This window comes from Leucoraja erinacea, unplaced genomic scaffold (assembly GCF_028641065.1).
Source record: "Leucoraja erinacea ecotype New England unplaced genomic scaffold, Leri_hhj_1 Leri_104S, whole genome shotgun sequence".
NCBI lineage: Eukaryota > Metazoa > Chordata > Chondrichthyes > Rajiformes > Rajidae > Leucoraja > Leucoraja erinaceus.
Window position 1 is genome coordinate 324359 of NW_026575286.1, and position 20845 is coordinate 345203.

The window sequence follows — 20845 nt, forward strand, 5'->3', positions numbered from 1 at the left end:
ATACTGAACCATATCAACATATTTCAAGCCAGCTATAAATTTTATTACTGAACATACAATAAGGAAATCACCTTTAGCAGTAAAAACATTTGAAATGTTGATGTGTCACTTATTTTTACAGGTGCAATCGTGAGTCAGTGATGAAATCCAGTGTGAGATGTTGAGAGCAGGGCATTTAATTTTGTTTAGAGACACAGCATGCAAAGAGGCCGTTCTGCCCACCGAGTCCATGCCGACCATTGCCTGGTCACACCAGTTATTCCACTAAACACTAGGGACAGTTTACAGAGGCCAATTAACTGACATACCTGCTCGTCTTTGGGATGTGGGAGGAAACATGAGCACCCAGAGGAAACCAGGGAAAACGAGCAAACTCCACACAGACAGCACCTGAGGTCTGGATCGAACCTGGGTCCCTAGTGCTGTGTGGCAGCAGCTCTACTCCTGTGCCAACATCACCAGTAGATCTTTTGTATTGTGAACAAGCAGAAGATTTAACGTAGAAATAACCGGTCAGTAAAAAGATTGATCAAACATATTTAGCATCGATTCTTCCATATCAATTCATTTTTCTAGTCAGTACAGCAACGAGTTAAAAAGCCATAGCCCTTCATAGCTATAAATTCATAGCCATACAGGCACAGGGATTCATAGAGTCACAGGCTCATATAGCATAGACACAGACCCTTCGGCCCAACATATCCATGCTGACCAAGATAAACCAGTCCCATTAGCCACGTGTGACTCATATCCATCTAACACAGGCATGTTTGGTTAATTGGCCTCTATATATTGCTCCTGCAGAGTGTGTGTAGAGAGTGGATGAGAAAGTGGGATAACATAGACGAGTGTGAACGGGTGATTACTGGTCGGCATGGACTCGTTGCCTGTTTCTATGTTGTATCTATAAACTAAACATAATCATAGGGTCCATATAGCATGAAAACAGCCCAAAGGTCCAACTCGTCCATGTCAACCAAGATGCCCCATTTAAGCTAGTCACAGTTGCTTGCGTTTGGCCCATGTCCCCTCTAAACCTTTCCTATCCATGTACCTGTCCAAGTGTCTTTTTAGCTACAGCATGGAAACAGGCCCTTTGGCCTACTGCAACCATCATCACAATTTTTTTAACAACCAAGTCAGAGATAGATAGATTATTGATTAGTACGGGTGTAAGGGGTTATGGGGAGAAAGCAGAAGAATGAGGTTAGGAGAGAAAGATAGATCAGCCATTGTTGAATGGCAGAGTAGACGTGATGGGCCGAATGACCTAATTCTGCTTCGATCTATGACCTTATAACTCTAATCCATTTTATTGAACCCACATCCCCACCTGTGATAACTGTCATATTCTGCGGTCAGAAATAGGCTTAGCCCAAAGGAAAGCAGTATAGTGCACTTTTCTGGGCTTTCTGACCCCTGGCTTTCCAGGAGGATTTTCATTTGAACGTGTACGTCCAGTGGATGATCTCCCATTGATTACAATGCAGCAACATTAACAATTCCACTCTGACTGATGCAGGTTGCACAGTGGTAGTTGTGCCTTACCAGTGCCACTAGCACCCGGGTCGATCCTGACTACGGGTGCTGTCTGTACGGAGTTTGCACGTTCTCCCCGTCACCTGCAAACCTGTACGTTTTCTCAGGTGCTCCAGTTTTCTTCCCACACTCCAAAGACGTACAGGCTTGTAGGTTAATGGGCTTTGGTAAAGTTGTAAATTGTCCCTTGCGTGTAGGAAAGTGTTAGTGCGCGGGGATCACTGGTCGGCGCAGACTCAGTGGGGTCGAAGGGCCTGTTTCCGCATTGTATCTCTAAACTAACTAATATTTGTTGATGCAATGAGTTTTGTTTAGTTTAGAGATACAACGCGGACACAGGCCCTTTGGTCCTCCGACCACGCACTAACCAGAGATCACTAGCACCACCAGGCTCAATTTACCATCTTTACCAAAGACAATTAACCTACAAACCTGTACGTCCTTGGAGTGTGTGAGGACACCAGAGCACCCAGGGAAAACCCATTTAGTCATGGAATGTACAAATTCCGTACAGACAGCACCTGGAGTCAGAATTGAACCTGGGTCTCTGGCACTGTAAGGCAGCACTCTAGGTCCTGCGCCCCGTGTCACCTAGGATGAAAGATTATATTAATACCGTGACTAAACAGGAGTTTCCCCCACCACGGGTACCATGTAATCCCGTGCTACATGCGCCATGATCAGATAGTCGGTGACTAAACCGTCTTCCCCACCTGGTTTGCCAGGTGAGGAAGGGGCTGTGGACCACCAGCAGGACCAAAAACAAAGACCTGTCAAAGGGCGGATGAGCTCCTAGCGAGCCAACGGCCATCCACACTTCAGTAGAAGTTGCGATCACTGTCGTACAACAGCATCGTAAGGCACTGTGCCCGTTGATGATGATAATGCATGGATGCAAGATTATATAAATATCTAAAACAAGGGGGCACAGGCTCAAGGTGAGAGAGTAGAGATTTACAGTAAGTAGGATCTCAGGTGTAACCTTTTTTTGGATCAAGATTCCAAAAGAAGCAATAGAAGTGGGTACAATTACAACTTTCAAAAGACATTTGGACAGATACATGAATATGAGGGGTTGAGAGGAGTATGGGTCAAATGGGACAAGCCCAGAATGTCAACGTGGTCAGTATGGACAAGTTTGGCCAAGGGGCCTGTTTCCATGCTGTCCAGCTCTATGTTTCACAGCAATATTATAGTTAAGTAAACAAAGAATACATAACGTGGAACAAATGTTTGATTGTTTCTGGCAGAACGACTCTCCCCTTGATCATGTTTGTTTATAACAAATTTCAAATCTCTGCTGTGTGTACACGCCTCAAATAATGAAGGAAGTATCTTTGGTGCATTATAGAACAGTCTAATCGCAGTTTTAATGATTCATATCAGTGTCTTTCTGCTGCGTCATGTAGCGTGACCAAAGACCTTATGAACCTTGCCCAAATTACCCCTCCTAACGAGGAAAAGGGCACAAATTCTTAAACTGATGCTTCATTGATTTCCGAAGTGTGTCCTCTTCGTTACGTACCCGATGCAGTTAAGAGAGAAAAAGTTGCTTGATTCTACTTTTGTATCGAGTATCAAAATCCAAAGAGTAAATTTTTGGCATTGCCTAAGAATTTGTGTCCTTTTCCTCATTAGGAGAGGTAATTTGGGCAAGGTTCATAAGGCCTTTGGTTACACTACATGACGCAGCAGAGAGGCACTGATATGAATCATTAAAACTGCTCTCCTCCATACATGCCCTCCCTTGTGGTGACTCCCTTACACCGCCCCCTTCCTTCAACCCCTTCCTACTCTCCTTGTCGACATCTTGCCACACCCGTCCCTCTCCTTCCGAACCCCTCTCTCTCTACCCCTCCTCACCTACCCTCCAGCTCCTCCCCTCATCACCCCACTCCCCCCCATAAAACTACCTCCTCCCCACATCCATCCCTCCCCGTTGAGCTGCGACGGTCCTGTGAAGGTCGGGCGCGATTACATGCGTACGCACAGCCGTCTGGAGCGCGTGACGTCATTTGAAGATGGACACAAAGCTGGAGTAACTCAGCGGGACCGGCAGCTTCGCTGGAGAGAAGCAATGGGTGACATTTCGTGTCGAGACTTCTTCAGTCTGAAAAGAAGGGTCTTGACCCGAAACGTCACCCATTGCTTCTCTCCAGAGATGCTGCCGGTCCTGCTGAATTACTCCAACATTTTGTGTCTATCTTAAATTTTCTTGGCCCCGCTCTGGGAGTAGAAGTGGGGGCGGATCAGGACCGCAACGGCCGTGAGCCCCAGGCCGAGTTCAGCGATCGTTAGCCTGCTTCTGCTGCTGTTGGAGGTGAGATGTTGCGTCGCTCCAGGGTCTTGGACCTGTCCCACTTTGGCCGTCAGTTCCGTGACAAGCCATTGGCGCGCAAAGATTTTGTTCACTACAAAAATTTCGGAGCCCCGTGCAATGTAGCGCACAACTACATACCCCTCCGCGCTTCTAAGTGGGACCGGCCCCGCGTGGCCATACGATGCCCGTGCGCCTCAACGCGACCACGAGGTCGCGTAATTTACGTGCCAAGGACACGTAAGTGCGACAGGCACTTTAGGTTGTGGTAGGATGATTCAGTTGCCTGATAACAGCTGGGAAGAAACTGTCCCTGAATTGGAGGTGTGCGTTTTCACACTACTGTACCCTTTGCCTGATGGGAGAGGGAGAAGAAGGAGTGGTCAGGGTGCGACTCGTCCTTGATTATGCTGCTGGCCTTGCCGAGGCGGCGTCGGGTATAAATGGAGTCAATGGAAGGGAGGTTGGTTTGTGTGATGGCCCGGGCTGCGTCCACAATTTACTGCAATTTCTTAAGGCCCTGGATGGAGCTGTTCCCAAACCAAGCTGTGATGCATACTGCTCCCCTACACCAGCAATACCTCTTCAAATCCTTCCTCACCACCCCGCTTCCATCTACCCCAACATTCCTGGCGAATCCGGTTGGCTCCCACTGCCTTCGCCACATCTCCCCTCCCGCGCCCCATTCCTTCCAAAGTTCAGTTTCCTCCCTCCATCTCCACCGACCCACTTTCCAACTGCTGATCTTTACCTATTTACCTCCACCTTCACTGGTCACTCATACCCTCCAGATCCTTCACCTGTACCTCACCTTCCATCCCTTCCCCAACCACTCCCTCCCCCTCCCTGCCCAATCCCACCCACTCTCCCTCCCCTCCCACAAATTCCCACACACCCCTCCCTCCCATTCCCTTCCCACCCATCCATCCCTCCCATTCTACCCCCCTCTTCCATTCCCTCCATCCCGATTCCCACTCCACCCTTCCATTCCCCTCCCTCCCTCTTCTCCCCTCTCTCGCATTCCCACCCCTCTTCCCCTGCACCCTCCCATCTCCATTCCACCCCTCTCTCCCATTCCTCGCTCCCTCCCATCCCTACCCCTCTCCCTACCCCACCCATTCCCACCCCCTACCCACCTCTCTCATTCCATCCCTCCCCTCCTTGGGTCAGTCGCTGCCTTGAGGCAGACAGACAAGCCCCGGCCCCTCTACACCGCCCCGCCCGGGCTCAGCTCCGCCCCGTGTCGCGGGCTCTCTCCATCAGCCGGGGCGCCAGGCAACAGGCGGCCGCTGGCAAACACCCGTCTCCCGGGACGCGGCTCCGAGCCCGCCAGGCAAGGGCAGAGGCACGGGGGGGAAGGTAGGGTGCCGGGGGAGAGAGGGAGGGTGTAGGGGAGAGAGGGTGCAGAGGGAGGTTGCAGCTAGGTATGTGGAATTCAGGAGGTGCAGGTTGGAGATGGGGATGGGAGAAAAGGAATGAGGAGGGAGGGGGGGGGGGTGGAGAGGTTAAAGGGGGGGGGGGGGTGGGCGTAAAGTAAATGGGAGACTGGTGCAAGAGGGAGGAGGATGAAGGGAAAGGGGATTGGGGAGCTACTGGAGAGGAGGAATGGAGCGACGGGGAAGTAGGGGAGGATGAAGGGATGACAAGGGTGGGGTAATGTAGAGGGGAGGGAGGGTTGAAGGGGAGGAGGGAAGGGGGATTGAAGGAGGGTGGTGGAGGGAGGGAGATGTGATGCAAGAGGGAGTGAAAGAGAGAGGATGTGGGAGGAGGGAATAAGGAGAAGAGGTTGTTGAATGGGGAAACAATCCTCTGAGGGGAGGAGGTGGGAGGAAGTGGATGAACAGGTTGAAGTCTCAGAGACCTGATACAACAATGAGCTGACCTGCATAGCAGTGTATCTGGTCACTTAATCCATTTCCTTCATTTCCAATTACAAGTGTATTATCTGCATTATATTTTTGCTAAAGAAACTCCCCCTAATGTAAAACTAAACAAAATCCTAAACATCGACCGTCTATTTCCCTCCACTGGTGGTGCCTATCCCACTAAATTCCTCCAGCTTTGCTCGTTGCTGTGGCCTGTATCCGTGTGCATGTTGAGGTTATGGCGACATCCTTAGAGTGGGCCGAGAGACCAACATAAAACCAAGAATTAAATCAGTGTGTGTTGGGCTCAGCAGCTCAGTGTGTGGAAGGAGAAAGTTCAATATTTATCCTGATGACCTTTCATCAGATGCGAACGGTAAAAGGTCCAGAGCTGCTACCTCACAGCGCCAGAGAGCTGGGTTTGATGTGCGGAGTTTGTTGTCTGTGTGGAGTTTGCACGTTCTCCCTGCGACCGCGTGGGTTTCCTCCCACGTCTCCAAGACGTGAGGTTTTGGAAGTTAATCGGCCTCGGGAAAGAAATTACCTTTGAGTGCAGGGAGTGGACAAGAAAGTGGGATACCGAAGATTCAGTATGAACGGGTGACATGATCAGCATGAACATGATGGGCCAAAGGGCCTCTTTGCATGCCGTATCCCAAAGTAAACTCAAGTAACAAGGGATAAAAAGGATTTGAAATGGTGTGACAAAACAAAGGAAAGCGCAAAAAGGTCAGGCAGCGTCTGTGGAAGGAAATGGGTAGGTCAAAGCCTTCCTCGAGATGGAAGGAGTAGAGGGAATGTCGTCAGTGTAAATGGGTAGGGGTGCAATCAGTGTAGTGATTGCTTGCTAGATTCCCTGAAAGATGAGCACAGACCTGTGAACCACATCACTTCAAAAAATTTGGAGAGGGAACTAAAATGGTGACAGTGACATTACCTTCATGGGTGGAAGGGTCAAAAGTTTAATTTCTGGGACAGAAATGCTGATAGATTTGGAAAGTTGACAGTGGCAAACAGAAAGCTTCACCTTACCTGGAGGAAAAAATAAACTGCTGGAAGAACATCAGATCGCTTTGCCAAACACCTCCGCTCGGTTCGCAATAACCAACCCGATCTCCCGGTGGTTCAGCACTTCAACTCCTCCTCCCATTCCAAATCCGACCTTTCTGTACTTGGCCTCCTCCATGGCCAGAGTGAGGACCACCGTAAATTGGAGGAGCAACACCTCATATTTTGCTTGGGCAGTTTGCACCCCAGCACTATGAACATTGACCTCTAATTTCAGGTAGTCCTTACCAAAGATTATAGAGGATCCTCTAGGATCTTTGGTCCTTACCTTCTCCTCACCTTCTCAGCTCACTGGCTCCACCTCTTCCTTTGTTCTCCCCCCCCCCCCCCCCCCCCCCCCCCCCCCCCCCTTCATCTGTCTGAAGAAGGATTACCGATTTCCTTCGCTCCATAGATGCTGCCTCACCTGCTAAGTTTCTCCAGCATTTTTGTCTACTTTTGATTTTCCAGCATCTGCAGTTCCTTCTTAAACATCAGGCCCTAATCCATGGTTTCAACCAAATTCTTCAACTTCAATGCATTTATTTTAAAACAAAAAATAAAGTGCTGGAGTCACTCAATGGGGCAGGCAGCATTCCTAGAGAACATGGACCAAGCCATGTTCCCCACAGATGCTGCCTGACTTGCTGTTACTCCAGCACTTGTTTTTCCTGTTTAAAACATCCACTAATTTGCCTGATCCACTGAGTTTATGTTAGTTTAGAGATGCAGCATAGAAACAGACCCTTCAGCTCACAGTCTATGCCGACCAGCAACCCCCCCACCACACACAAACACTATCCTACACACTAACACTGCCCTACACCCACCAGGGAAAATTTACATTTATACCAAGCCAATTAACTTACAAACCTATACGTGCTTGGAGTGTGGGAGGAAACCGAAGATCGTGGAGAAAACCCACACAGGTCACGCGGAGAAAGTACAAACTCCGTACAGACAGACGAAGGCATTCGATCCAATTTGAGATACCAGCTACCAAGACAGATGTGTACAGCAATTCATTCTTGCCCCCGCACAATTAAAGCATGGAATAGTCTTCACCCTACCATAGTTGTTGAACCAGACGCAACTAAATTTAAGGTAGCTCTTCTTCTCCAAGAATCCTTTTTGGCTTAATTCCACCCTCCACCACCTCCACTTTAAATTCCATTTGGAATATTTTGGAGGACCAAGAACCAAGAACCCCATGTCAGGACCGCACCCAGGTCTTGTAAGGCAATAGTTCCCCCCCCCCCCCCCAGCGTTAATGTGTGGTGCGATGCGGACTCGGTGGGCCGTAGTCCTGTTTCCATGCTGTATCTCTAAAAGTTAAATTAAACAAAACTAAAAACCAAGATTTAAAAAAAATGAAATTTATGTTCTCTTTTGAATTTTCTGTAGAATGAAATCAAGATCATCTTTACCGGCGTTCAAAATTTATCTGAGTGAAGCTACTCCCGTTTGTGTTTATATTCAAAAACCTAAATTGCTGCCCTCTATTGTGGAAGTAAGTGAACGTTTTGTCAATTTCTTAAATAACTGTTGGAAATAATTCTTGGCCAAAGAACCAAAGAGGATGATGTAACTTTTGAATTCCTGGCATTTTGTGATTATTTGAAACGTAATGTATATGAGTAAGTCAGTTGAACAGTAAGTAAGGTTTGCAGACAGCTGTTCAAACAAGGTTATCATTCGTCAACTAAAAAGTCCTGTAAACGGTAAATTAATTAATGTGTTGGCGGTAGTGGGAGACCAAGGTTGAACAGGCTAGTGTAGAAACAAGGAACTGCAGATGCTGGTTTACAAAAAGAAAACACACAAAGTGCTGGAAGAACTCAGCGGGTCAGGCAGCATCTCTGGAGAACATGGATAGGTGATGTTTTGAGTCGGGGCCCTTCTTGAGTCGAAATAAGTAATTGGACTGATACTTGAATCTGTAAAGCATGAAAGTCTTGAGGCAAGTAGTGGTACTCCGGTAGGCGGCGCGGCTCTGGCCAGCAGCGGCCTCTGCAGCCTGTCCGCGTTTTTATTATTTTTTGTCTGTGTTTTTATGTAGTTTTTTTATTTTATGTTGGGGTGTGTGTGTGTGGGGGGGCGGGGGTGGGGGTGGGAGGGGGGGGGGGAAACTTTTTGAATCTCTCCCTGCACTGGAGACCCGACCTTTTCTCGTCGGGTCTCAGGTGTCGTTGAGGCCGCAACGAGGAGCGGCCTCCAACAGGAAGAAGCCGGGGACTCAGGTGTCGACTTACCGTTGCCGTCGCGGAGCTGGCCGAGTCCAGAGCGGGTGGAGCGGTGGTGGAGCGCTGCTGCTGCTGCTGCTGCTACCGGAGAGTCGGAGGCTCCAACGACGGGTCTGGAGGGAGACCGCTTTTCGGGGCTTCTGCAACGGCGACTTCTCCCGCCCGAGTTGCGGGGTTGAAGAGCTCCTGGAGCGGGGCCTACATCACTGCCCCGCGCGGCTGGAATGGCCGCGGACTCTGCGAGCGCACACCGGGGGCTCCAACACCAAGACCCGGTGTGCGACCTCGCACCACCCGGCGTGGCTTTAATGGCCGCGGGACAATCGCCATCGCCAGCCGGGGGCTATGACTTTGACTCTGACATCGGGGGGGGGGAGAGTGCAGTGGAGAGATAAGTTTTTTTGGCCTTCCATCACAGCTATGTGATGGATGTTTATGTTAAATGTAATTATGTTGTGTCTGGGGTCTATTTGTGTGTAATGTATGGCTGCAGAAACGGCATTTCGTTTGGACCTCCAGGGGTCCAAATGACAATTAAATTGACTCTTGACTCTTGACTCTTGTACGCTGGGTTAGTGTTGATAGTAAGCATGGACGTGGTAGGTCGAGGGATCTATTTCCGTGCTAAATTATTATATATTCCATGGTACTGTCCAATATATGTTTCATGTTAAACTTTGATTTATCGTAAGAAGGAACTACAAGTCTTGTCGTACTTAAATGGTCACTATAGGTATAAGTTATGCTGGTCAAGAAAGGTTTAGCTGTCGATGGCCTCATAAGGTCATAAATTGTAGGGTCATAAGTAATAGCAGAATTAGGCCATTTGGCACATCAAGTTTACTCCGCCATACAATCATGGCTGATCTATCTCTCTCCCCTAACCCCATTCTCCTGCCTCCCCCCCCCCCCCCCCCCCCCATAACCTCCCACACCTGTACTAATCAAAAATATATCTATCTCTGCCTCAAAAATATCCATTGACTTGAACTCAACTACCTTCTGTGGCGAAGAATTCTTTGTTTTCACTCATGTGGAATATAAGCACTGGCCCAAATGTCTTGTCATTCTGCTGTAAATCTTTTGCCATTTTATTCCCTCTCTTTTGATCAAATTGTTGCTTTTTTATCTCTTTTGTTTCTGTTCCAGGTAATAATGTTATAGTTAGGATCCACAGGAATAACCATAAATATGTAAGGCAAAATGTATTATTCTTTCACTGAAATATTCTGGTAGCATCGTGAATACATTTAAAAGGCAGAGATAGATAGATTCTTGATTAATACGGGTGTCAGAGTTTTTTTATTTGTACAGGTGTCAGGGGTTATGGGGAAAAGGCAGGAGATTGGGTTTAGGAGGGATAGATAGATCAGCCATGAATGATTGGCAGAGTAGAATCGATGGGCCGAATGTCCTAATTCTACTCCTATCACTTATGTTCTTATGATTTGCACTCTGTATCTTTTCCTTCACCTTACTCCATCTATTGTTTTTGTGTTTGACTTGATGGTATATCTGAGCTGTTTGGATAGCATGCAAAACAAACCTTTTCACTGCACCTAGGTACACATGACAATAAGAAACCTAAACCTAAAATCTGTACTGTGAATAAATCTTGTTTGAAATTTCACAATTATATTTATGTTCGACATGTTTGTAATGTTTGTCTCGTATGATGCAGAGACCAGATCGACCTCTTGAAACCATCTTCGACAAGATAGAAAATGAGCAAATGAATCAGTCTGGGCACCAGGTTGACAGAGTCATGAAAGACCTGAAACAACTGAAAAACAAAGTAAGTTTAGATAACATCATTAAAAATGGGATTTGGTGAGGTTCTTGAATAGTTTTGTTTAGTTTAGTTTAGTTTAGAGATACAACAAGGAAACAGGCCCTTCAGCCCTGAACATTATCACTATCCTAAACACACAAGGGACAATTTTACATTTATACCAAGCCAATTAACCTACAAATCTGTACGTCTTTTGAGTGTGGGAGGAAACCGGAGTTCCCGGAGAAAACCCATGCAGATCACGGGGAGAACGTACAAACTTCGTACAGGCAGCTTCCGTAGTCAGGATCGAACCCAGATCTCTGGCATTGTAAGGCAGCAATTCCAACGCTGCACCACCGTGCCTCTTGTGCTGCAAGTTACTTAGATCTTTTTTCCATTTAACGTTTGACTGGAGAATAGTCGATTGCTGAAGCATGGTATAATATGCAGGTTGAACCTGAAGGACCAAAGCGCAGAGGCACCTGAATGTTTACTGCATGACAGACAAAAGGATGATTATATAGACCTGTTGGACTAGAGAGCATAGATTTAAGGTGAGAGTGGCATAGACAAAAGATTGATTTGAGGTGATTTTATATATATATCTAATGAAGACTAGGTTTAAGGTGAGAGAGGCAAAGTATAAAGTACATGTGTGGGGCAAGTTATTGTTTAAACACAGGGTGGTGTGTGCCCAGAACGTAAGCTAGGGGTGGTGGTGGAGGCAGACATGATAGTGGCATTTAAGAGGCTTTTAGATGGGGAATATGCTGGGAATGATGGGAGGAATGGATGAAGTGCAGGCAGATGAAATCAGAGACTCTTGGCATCAAGATAAACAAATGCGCAGGCATAGACATTGTGGGCCAAAGGGCCTGTCCCTGTGCTGTACTGGGCAAAAGGTGTAGAGGTGTGAAAGCGCACACCTCCAGATTCAGGGACAGTTTCATCCCAGTTGTTATCAGGCAACTGAACTATCCTACCACAACCAGAGAGCAGTCCTGAACTACTGTCTACCTCATCGGGGACCCTTCGACTATCTTTGATCGGACATTGCTGGCTTTATCTTGCACTGAACGTTATTCCCTTATCATGTATTTGTGCCCTGCAAATGGCTTGATTGTAATCATTAGAGCTATGATGTTTAGGCACTAAAAAACTGAAATAGGCAGGCAAAAAGGCATAATAAAATCATGAAAAAGGCACGAAAAAGGCATTTATTGATTAAAAAAAGGCATAAAAGGGCATGTATTTCCACCACCAAAATATGGTTAAAATGATAATATAAAGGTACACTACAGTAAATAACCAAAGTTGCCTGGTTGCACATAACTACCAGCATTTTGTTCAAATGGTGTTAAACTATACCGTCTGTCAGACAGAATATGCTACAGTTGTAAAAACTTCTTTCTACCTCACTGAGGTCACTGGTGCATACCTGAAACAAGCTACAGACTCTATATTCATGTCGATATCTTGTACATTGCAACTACCTCTGAGAACTTTAGCTATATTTTGTATTTCTTCAAGATCTTTGTTCGCTAAAATCACTCTCTCACATTTTCCTTGTATGTCTTTGCCTACATCGCCAGGAACTTTACGAATATCGTCAGTTACTTTGTTGAAAACCTGCAAGTTATTCACTAATGTTTTGACACATTTCTCAAGGGAATGGTAGGTTTGCAAAAGTGGGAAGTGGGAAGTTTGCAAAATTGGAAGCAATAAATAGATTTTGGAGAAGACTGAACCACCGACGGTGGCGCCCCGGTTTCGTCCCAGTGGTGGAAATTTTATTGTAATTTATCCTGTGCCAGCACGTTTATAATAACATTAATATTAACGTGTTAACATAGGAAACATCATTGTAATCACAACCAAGAAAATAGCATGACCTTTTAGCAAAACGGCAAAAAAAGATCGATTTAGGTACTAGATCGTGAAAAAGGCATTATCTCGGTAAAATCATCAAAAAGGCGTGAAAAGGCACATGGCATTTATAGCAAAATCCTGGCTCTAGTAATCACGCATTGTCTTTCCGCTGGCTGGTTAGCACGCCACAAAAGCTTTTCACGCGACAATAATAAAAATTGCATAAATTACTCTGTTACCTCTAAAGCAAATTGTTTAAATTGTCCCCCAAAAGCTGAACACATCAGGTGAACAGTTTGCGGAAGATTTGATTGACTCGGCTAAATCAAAATGCCTGGACGAAGATCTTGAAGCTAAACAGTCGTGGGAACTTTCCAGAACAATCTATAGACATGGAGATATCTGGGAGAGCTTTGGAAAGCTACAGAAAGAACAGAATCTGAATCGGTAAGTTTATTTGTTATCTGTGAGATAGTGCAAGTATGAATGCTTAGAGACATTCATGTGAAATTAGGCCGTCTGATATTTAAATCAGTATTCCAATACAGGTGCACAACCTTTTTATCCGGAGTTCCGGAAACCGAAAAGCTCCGAAAACCGGACATTTTCTCCAGAATGTCGTCTGCACACCAAAGCTCGCGTTTGGCGCCAAACTTGCCCCGAAACGACCCATGGTCAACCCAGGTCTTTACTACTGTAGCAGCTGCCTCCTCCCCGGAGACAGGGGAGACACTTAAACATCTGTAAATCATTGCTTAAATGTTAGTCAGTTAGTTTGGAGGGCTTTTATGTGAAGGGGGGGAGGTGAAGGGGGAAACTTTAATTCTTAGTCCCCTACCTTAGTCCCCTATAGTATCAAAGCGAAGGATGATGCGTACAAATTAGCCAGAAAAAGCAGCATACCGGAGGACTGGGAGAAATTCAAAGACCAGCAGAGGAGGACAAAGGGCTTAATTAGGAAAGGAAAAATAGATTATGAAAGAAAACTGGCAGGGAACATAAAAACTGACTGCAAAAGTTTTTATAGATATGTGAAAAGAAAGAGATTAGTTAAAAACAAATGTAGGTCCCTTGTAGTCAGAAACAGGGGAGTTGATCATGGGGAACAAGGATATGGCGGACCAATTGAATAACTACTTTGGTTCCGTCTTCACTAAGGAAGACATAAATAATTTGCTGGAAACAGCAGGGGACCGCGGGTCAAAGGAGTTGGAGGAATTGAGTGAAATCCAGGTTAGCCGGGAAGTGGTGTTGGGTAAATTGAATGGATTAAAGGCCGATAAATCCCCAGGGCCAGATAGGCTGCATCCCAGAGTACTTAAGGAAGTAGCTCCAGAAATAGTGGATGCATTAGTAATAATCTTTCAAAACTCTTTAGATTCTGGAGTAGTTCCTGAAGATTGGCGGGTAGCAAACGTAACCCCACTTTTTAAGAAGGGAGGGAGAGAGACAATGGGGAATTACAGACCAGTTAGTCTAACATCGGTAGTGGGGAAACTGCTAGAGTCAGTTATTAAAGATGGGATAGCAGCACATTTGGAAAGTGGTGAAATCATTGGACAAAGTCAGCATGGATTTACGAAAGGTAAATCATGTCTGACGAATCTTATAGAATTTTTCGAGGATGTAACTAGTAGCGTGGATAGGGGAGAACCAGTGGATGTGGTGTATCTGGACTTCCAGAAGGCTTTCGACAAGGTCCCACATAAGAAATTAGTATACAAACTTAAAGCACAAGGCATTGGGGGTTCAGTATTGATGTGGATAGAGAACTGGCTGGCAAACAGGAAGCAAAGAGTAGGAGTAAACAGGTCCTTTTCACAATGGCAGGCAGTGACTAGTGGGGTACCGCAAGGCTCAGTACTGGGACCCCAGCTATTTACAATATATATTAATGATCTGGATGAGGGAATTGAAGGCAATATCTCCAAGTTTGCGGATGACACTAAGCTGGGGGGCAGTGTTAGCTGTGAGGAGGATGCTAGGAGACTGCAGGGTGACTTGGATAGGCTGGGTGAGTGGGCAAATGTTTGGCAGATGCAGTATAATGTGGATAAATGTGAGGTAATCCATTTTGGTGGCAAAAACAGGAAAGCAGACTATTATCTAAATGGTGGCCGATTGGGAAAGGGGGAGATGCAGCGAGACCTGGGTGTCATGGTACACCAGTCATTGAAGGTAGGCATGCAGGTGCAGCAGGCAGTAAAGAAAGCGAATGGTATGTTAGCTTTCATTGCAAAAGGATTTGAGTATAGGAGCAGAGAGGTTCTACTGCAGTTGTACAAGGTCTTGGTGAGACCACACCTGGAGTATTGCGTACAGTTTTGGTCTCCAAATCTGAGGAAGGACATTATTGCCATAGAGGGAGTGCAGAGACGGTTCACCAGACTGATTCCTGGGATGTCAGGACTGTCTTATGAAGAAAGACTGGATAGACTTGGTTTATACTCTCTAGAATTTAGAAGATTGAGAGGGGATCTTATAGAAACTTACAAAATTCTTAAGGGGTTGGACAGGCTAGATGCAGGAAGATTGTTCCCGATGTTAGGGAAGTCCAGGACAAGGGGTCACAGCTTAAGGATAAAGGGGAAATCCTTTAAACCCGAGATGAGAAGAACTTTTTTCACGCAGAGAGTGGTGAATCTCTGGAACTCTCTGCCACAGAGGGTAGTGGAGGCCAGTTCATTGGCTATATTTAAGAGGGAGTTAGATGTGGCCCTTGTGGCTAAGGGGATCAGGGGGTATGGAGAGAAGGCAGGTACGGGATACTGAGTTGGATGATCAGCCATGATCATATTGAATGGCGGTGCAGGCTCGAAGGGCCGAATGGCCTACTCCTGCACCTAATTTCTATGTTTCTATGTTTACCTGGTCGGAGAGGCGGGGAGCGGGCAATGCCTTACCGGGTCGCCGTGCAGTAAGCTCCGGAGCGCTGTGGCCGCCGACTCCCAACATCGCGGAGCTGGGGCTGCGGGCGTCTGGCCGCGGGCGGTGCCGGTTGGAGCTCCGACCCCGGCAACTCTACCCCTGGCTGCGCGGCACTCCAAATCCAGCGCGGCCCGCGGCCGGACGCCCGCAGCCCCAGCTCCGCGATGTGTGTCGGCGGCCATAGCGTTCCGGAGCTTACTGCACGGTGACCCGGTAAGGCATTGCCCACTCCCCGCTGGTATCCCAGCGCTGCGACGCCGCCGACTCCCAACATCGCGGAGCTGGGGCTGCGGGCGTCCAGCAGCGCTGGATTTGGTGCGCCGCGCAGCCAGGGGTAGAGTTGCTGGGGTCGGAGCTCCAACCGGCCACAGCACTCCGGAGCTTACTGCAACCCGGTAAGGCATCGCCCGCTCCCCGCCTCTCCGACCTGGTAGGGGACTAAGAAAAAGTTTCCCCCTTCACCCCCCCCCCAACCACATAAAATCCCTCCAAACTAACTGACTAACATTTAAGCAATGATTTACAATCACTTTATCTATGTCCCTCGTGATCTTCTAAAACTCTAGGGTCTCCCCTCAGCCTCCTGTACTACAGTCAAAAAAGACCCAGCCTCTTCTTGTAGCTCAAACTCTCCAGACCTAGTAGCATCTTTGTAAATATTTTTGCAAGGTTTATACATCATTCCTCTGGCAAGGTGACCAGAACAGTGCACAACACTCCTAATGTGGTCTGACCAAAGTCTTTCCTGATATTCCCTTTCCCCCATCAGTTCAAGTTAGTTTATTGTCACGTATACCGAGGTACAGTGAAAAGCTTTTTGTTGCATGCTAACCAGTCAGCAGAGAGACAATACATGATTACAATCGATCCATTTACTGTGTATAGATACATGATAAGGGAATAACGTTTAGTGCAAGGCCAGCAAAGCCAGCGTGAGGTATAAATGGAGTCAATGGAAGGAAGGTTGGTTTGTGTGATGGCCTGGGCTGCATCCACAGCCCGATCCATTCCTTTCTGATGGTCTCTACAACTCCTTTCACTCTTTCCCAGTCCTATTGAAGAATCTTTAGCTGAAACATTAACTCTGTTTCTCCTCCCACACACTGCCTTGAGGCATTATTTCCAGCACTTTGCTTCTATTTCAGTACCATTATAATCTTCCTGCCTGTGTCGGTGGTAGCCTGTATTTTCGATTTAAATGTTTTTGTCGTTTTACTAACAGATTTCCCACTGCCCACAAAAATATATATAGTTCCAACATGACATCCCAACTACTGGAGTCAATACGTCTGTAGCAAGGAACTGCAGATGCAGGTTGATACCAGAGGTAGTCACAAAATGCTGGAGTAACTCAGCGGGTCGGGCAGAATCACTGGAGAAAAGGAGCAGGTGACGTTTTGGGTGGGAACCCTTCTTCATACTGAGAGTAGAGGTGGTGAGGGAGGAGGAAAATAACATGGAGGCGAGGAAAGGCCAGAACAGAACTGGGTCTCAGTATCTCTCGTCATCCATTTTACATTTGCTGCCTTGCATCTTAAATTATTGACTGGTGTGTAGTTGGAAACTGATCTGGTGCCTCCTTTCTCACAATTTAGGAAGGAAAATGAAAGTCTTACTGAAGAGAACAAGCTGGTGGTGGCACTGAAAGAAGCTGAAACGGCATCCATCGCTGCAGAAAACCAAGTGGCAACTCTAAAAAATTCCATTGTAGAATTAATCCAGGTGAGTACAATGTACGACTAAAGGCAAGACAAAGTGATGGAGGAACTCAGCAGATCAGGCAGCATCCTTGGAGAACACAGATTAGGTGATGGTATTAGGTTTCGGGTCAGGACCCTCCTTCAGACTGTCGGAGAGAGGGGGAGAACGTGTTCATAGCAGGCATACCTTGGAGAGATTTTGCAGTGGAGCAGTCAGAATTTAGAAACAAAGGAACTGCAGATGCTGGTTTACAAAAAAAAGCACACAAAGAGCTGGAGTAACTCAGCAGGTCATGCAGCAACTGTGGAGAACATGAATAGGCATCCTTCTAAATCCATGTTCTCCAGAAATGCTGCCTGCCCCGCTGAGTTACTCCAGAACTTTGTGTTTAAGAAGGAACAGCAAATGCTGGAAAATCGAAGGTAGACAAAAATGCTGGAGAAACTCAGCGAGTGAAGCAGCATCTGTGGAACGAAGGAAATCGAGACCCTTCTTCAGACTGATGTGGGGGTGAGGGGGGCGGGAAGAAGAAAGGAAGAGGTGGAGACAGTGGGCTGTAGGAGGGCTGGGAAGCGGAGGGGAAAGAAGGGGAAAGCAGGGACTACTAAAATTGCAGAAGTTAATGTTCATACCGCTGGCGTGTAAACTACCACCCCACACCCCCACATCAGTCTGAAGAAGGATCTCAACCCAAAACGTTGCCTATTTCCTTCGCTCTATAGATGCTGCCTCACCCGCTGAGTTTCTCCAGCACTTTGTGTCTTTTCTTGTGTATGATCTATGATCGGTAAATTAGCCAGATCTTCCAGGATTTCAACGTGCACATCACATTACTGCAGGGACGGGCTGATTTCACCTGGATATGCCTATGGAGATATGTTTAGAGATACAGCACGGAACAGGCCCTTCGGCCCACCAAGTCCACACTAACCAGCAATCCCCGTACATTAACTATCCTACACACACACACACACACACACACACACACACACACACACACACACACACACACACACACACACACACACACACACACACACACACACACACACACACACACACACACACACACACACACACTTGGGACTTTTACATTTACACCAAGACAATCAACCTACAAACCTGCATGTCTTTGGAGACTGGGAGGAAACCGGAGATCCCGGAGAAAACCCAAGTAGGTCACGGTGAGAACGTACAAACTCCGTACAGACAAGCACCAGTAGTCAGGATAGAACCCGGGTTTCTGGGGCTGTAAGGCAGCAACTACCACTGCGACCCCGTGCCACCCATGTGGTGGAGAGAAATCTCAAAACTCCTCCACAAACAAAATACTGGGAAAGAAAATCACATTTTAAGCCATTTAAAGATTTAATGTCATCTATTAGCAGTGAAAGAAATACAAAATGGTTAACGAGGATAGTTAAGACATTTAATCTTGACAGGTTAGAGACAGCCCTGGCTGACTAACAAGTTTTGAAGAGTTGTGATCAATGGGAGTCAGATAATTGAACATTTGCTTTGCAGGTTCGATGTATGAGGTGAGAGTTTTAATGGGATTAATATGTTGCCAGTCAACAGTGATTAGAAGATCGAGATTCCAAGCAGCAGATCAGATTCAGATTCAATTTGAATTGTCATTGTCAGTGTACAGTACAGAGACAACGAAATGCAGTTAGCATCTCCCTGGAAGAGCGACATAGAATATAATTTCAATAAATAAATCTATTTACATGCATACAGTCATAGTGTTTTTCCTGTGGGAGGAGTGTCCGGGGGAGGGGGGTGGGGTGATTGACAGCCACCGAGGTACATTGTTGAGTAGTGTGAGAGCCGCAGGGAAGAAGCTGTTCCTGGACCTGCTGGTCCGGCAACGGAGAGACCTGTAGCGCCTCCCGGATGGTAGGAGGGTAAACAGTCCATGGTTGGGGTGAGAGCAGTCCTTGGCGACGCTGAGCGCCCTTCGCAGATATAGCTTGCTTTGGACAGACTCAATGGAGGGGAGTGGGGAACCGGTGATGCGTTGGGCAATTTTCACCACCCTCTGCAGTGTTTTCCGGTCGGAGACAGAGCAGTTGCCATACCATACTGTGATACAGTTAGTAAGGATGCTCTCGATGGTGCAGCGGTAGAAGTTCACCAGAATCTGAGGAGACAGATGGACCTTCTTCTCCTCAGGAAGAAGAGACGCTGGTGAGCCTTCTTGACCAGAGTTGAGGTATTGTGGGTCCAAGAGAGGTCATCGGAGATGTTGACCCCCAGGAACCTGAAGCTGGAAACACGTTTCACCTCCGTCCCGTTGATGGGGATTGGGGTGTGCGTGCCGCCCCTAGACTTCCTGAAGTCTACAATGAGCTCCTTGGTCTTCTTGGAGTTAAGGGCCAGGTTGTTGTCAGCGCACCATGCCGCTAGGAGCTGGACCTCCTCCCTATAGGCCGACTCATCGTTGTTGCTGATGAGTTCAGGGTGAGGGTTGAAGAGGTGTGCTTGTCTAACCTAACAGACTGGGATCTGTTGGTTAGAAAGTCCAGTATCCAGTTGCAGAGCGAGGGGTCGATGCCCAGGTCACCGAGTTTGGTGATCAGTTTAGAGGGTATAATGGTGTTGAATGCTGAGCCGTAATCGATGAACAGCATTCTTGCGTAAGTGTCTCTGTTGTTGCGGTGGGAGAGGGCGGAGTGGTGTGCCTTTGAGATGGCATCCTCCGTAATCATTGTAATGCCATCACAGAGAGGGCACAAAAAAGACTGTGCTGGAGTAACTAAATAGGTCAGGCAGCATCAGTGGAGAACATGGATAGGTGATGTTTTTTGGATTGGGACCCTACTTCAGACTTCAGCTGTCCTTTGCTTTAAAGAAGGGTCCCGACCTGAAACATCACCTATCTATGTGAGTTTGAAGAAGAACCCCAACCTGAACCATCACCTATTTAAGGTAGATAAAAATTGCTGGAGAAACTCAGCAGGTGAGGCAGCATCTATGGAACAAAGGAACCTAATTATGTTCTCCACAGATGCTATGCTGCCTAACCTGCTGTTACTCTTTATGTCTTTTTTTGGAGGAAGACTATTGTGACTTTTTTTAATAATATCTAAAACAAGACAAGATAATTTCAAATTGTCACTTATTTGAGGTGAAACACTGCACTAATTCAGATTATTCAGAGGTTGCTTGATGCGGGCGGCACAGTGGTATAGTTGCTGCCTTACAGCGCTTACAGCACCACAGATCCAAGTACGATCCCGACTACGGAAGCTGTCTGTATGGGGTTTGTACGTTTGTACCTTTTCCCCGTGAACACGTGGGTTTTCTCCGGGTGCTCCGGTTTAACTTCGCATTCCAAAGACGTAATCAGACGGTGGTGAAACTTCAAGATATATTTGACTTGCTGATTGCATTGGCCTCTATTAGAGTCATTGAGTGAGACAACATGGAAACAGGTCCTTCAGCCCAACTTGTCTACGCTGACAAACATGCCCCATCTACACTAGTCCCACCTGTTTGGCCTTATCCTAACCATGTACCTGTCCACATGGGTTTTTAATGTTGTTATAGTCTCAACAAC

The 20845-nt window shown here is 46.9% G+C and overlaps 1 protein-coding gene across 1 annotated transcript; it reads left to right on the forward strand.

The window, feature by feature from the left end:
* Positions 1–2625: 2625 nt before the first annotated feature.
* Positions 2626–17325, forward strand: LOC129715174 (uncharacterized). The gene is made up of 7 exons (XM_055665042.1): positions 2626–2661; positions 3178–3182; positions 5027–5215; positions 8173–8278; positions 10693–10806; positions 12929–13101; positions 17178–17325. Exons 1-7 carry the CDS (start codon positions 2626–2628, stop codon positions 17323–17325), a joined length of 771 nt encoding a protein of 256 aa, XP_055521017.1.
* The last annotated feature ends 3520 nt before the right edge of the window (positions 17326–20845 follow it).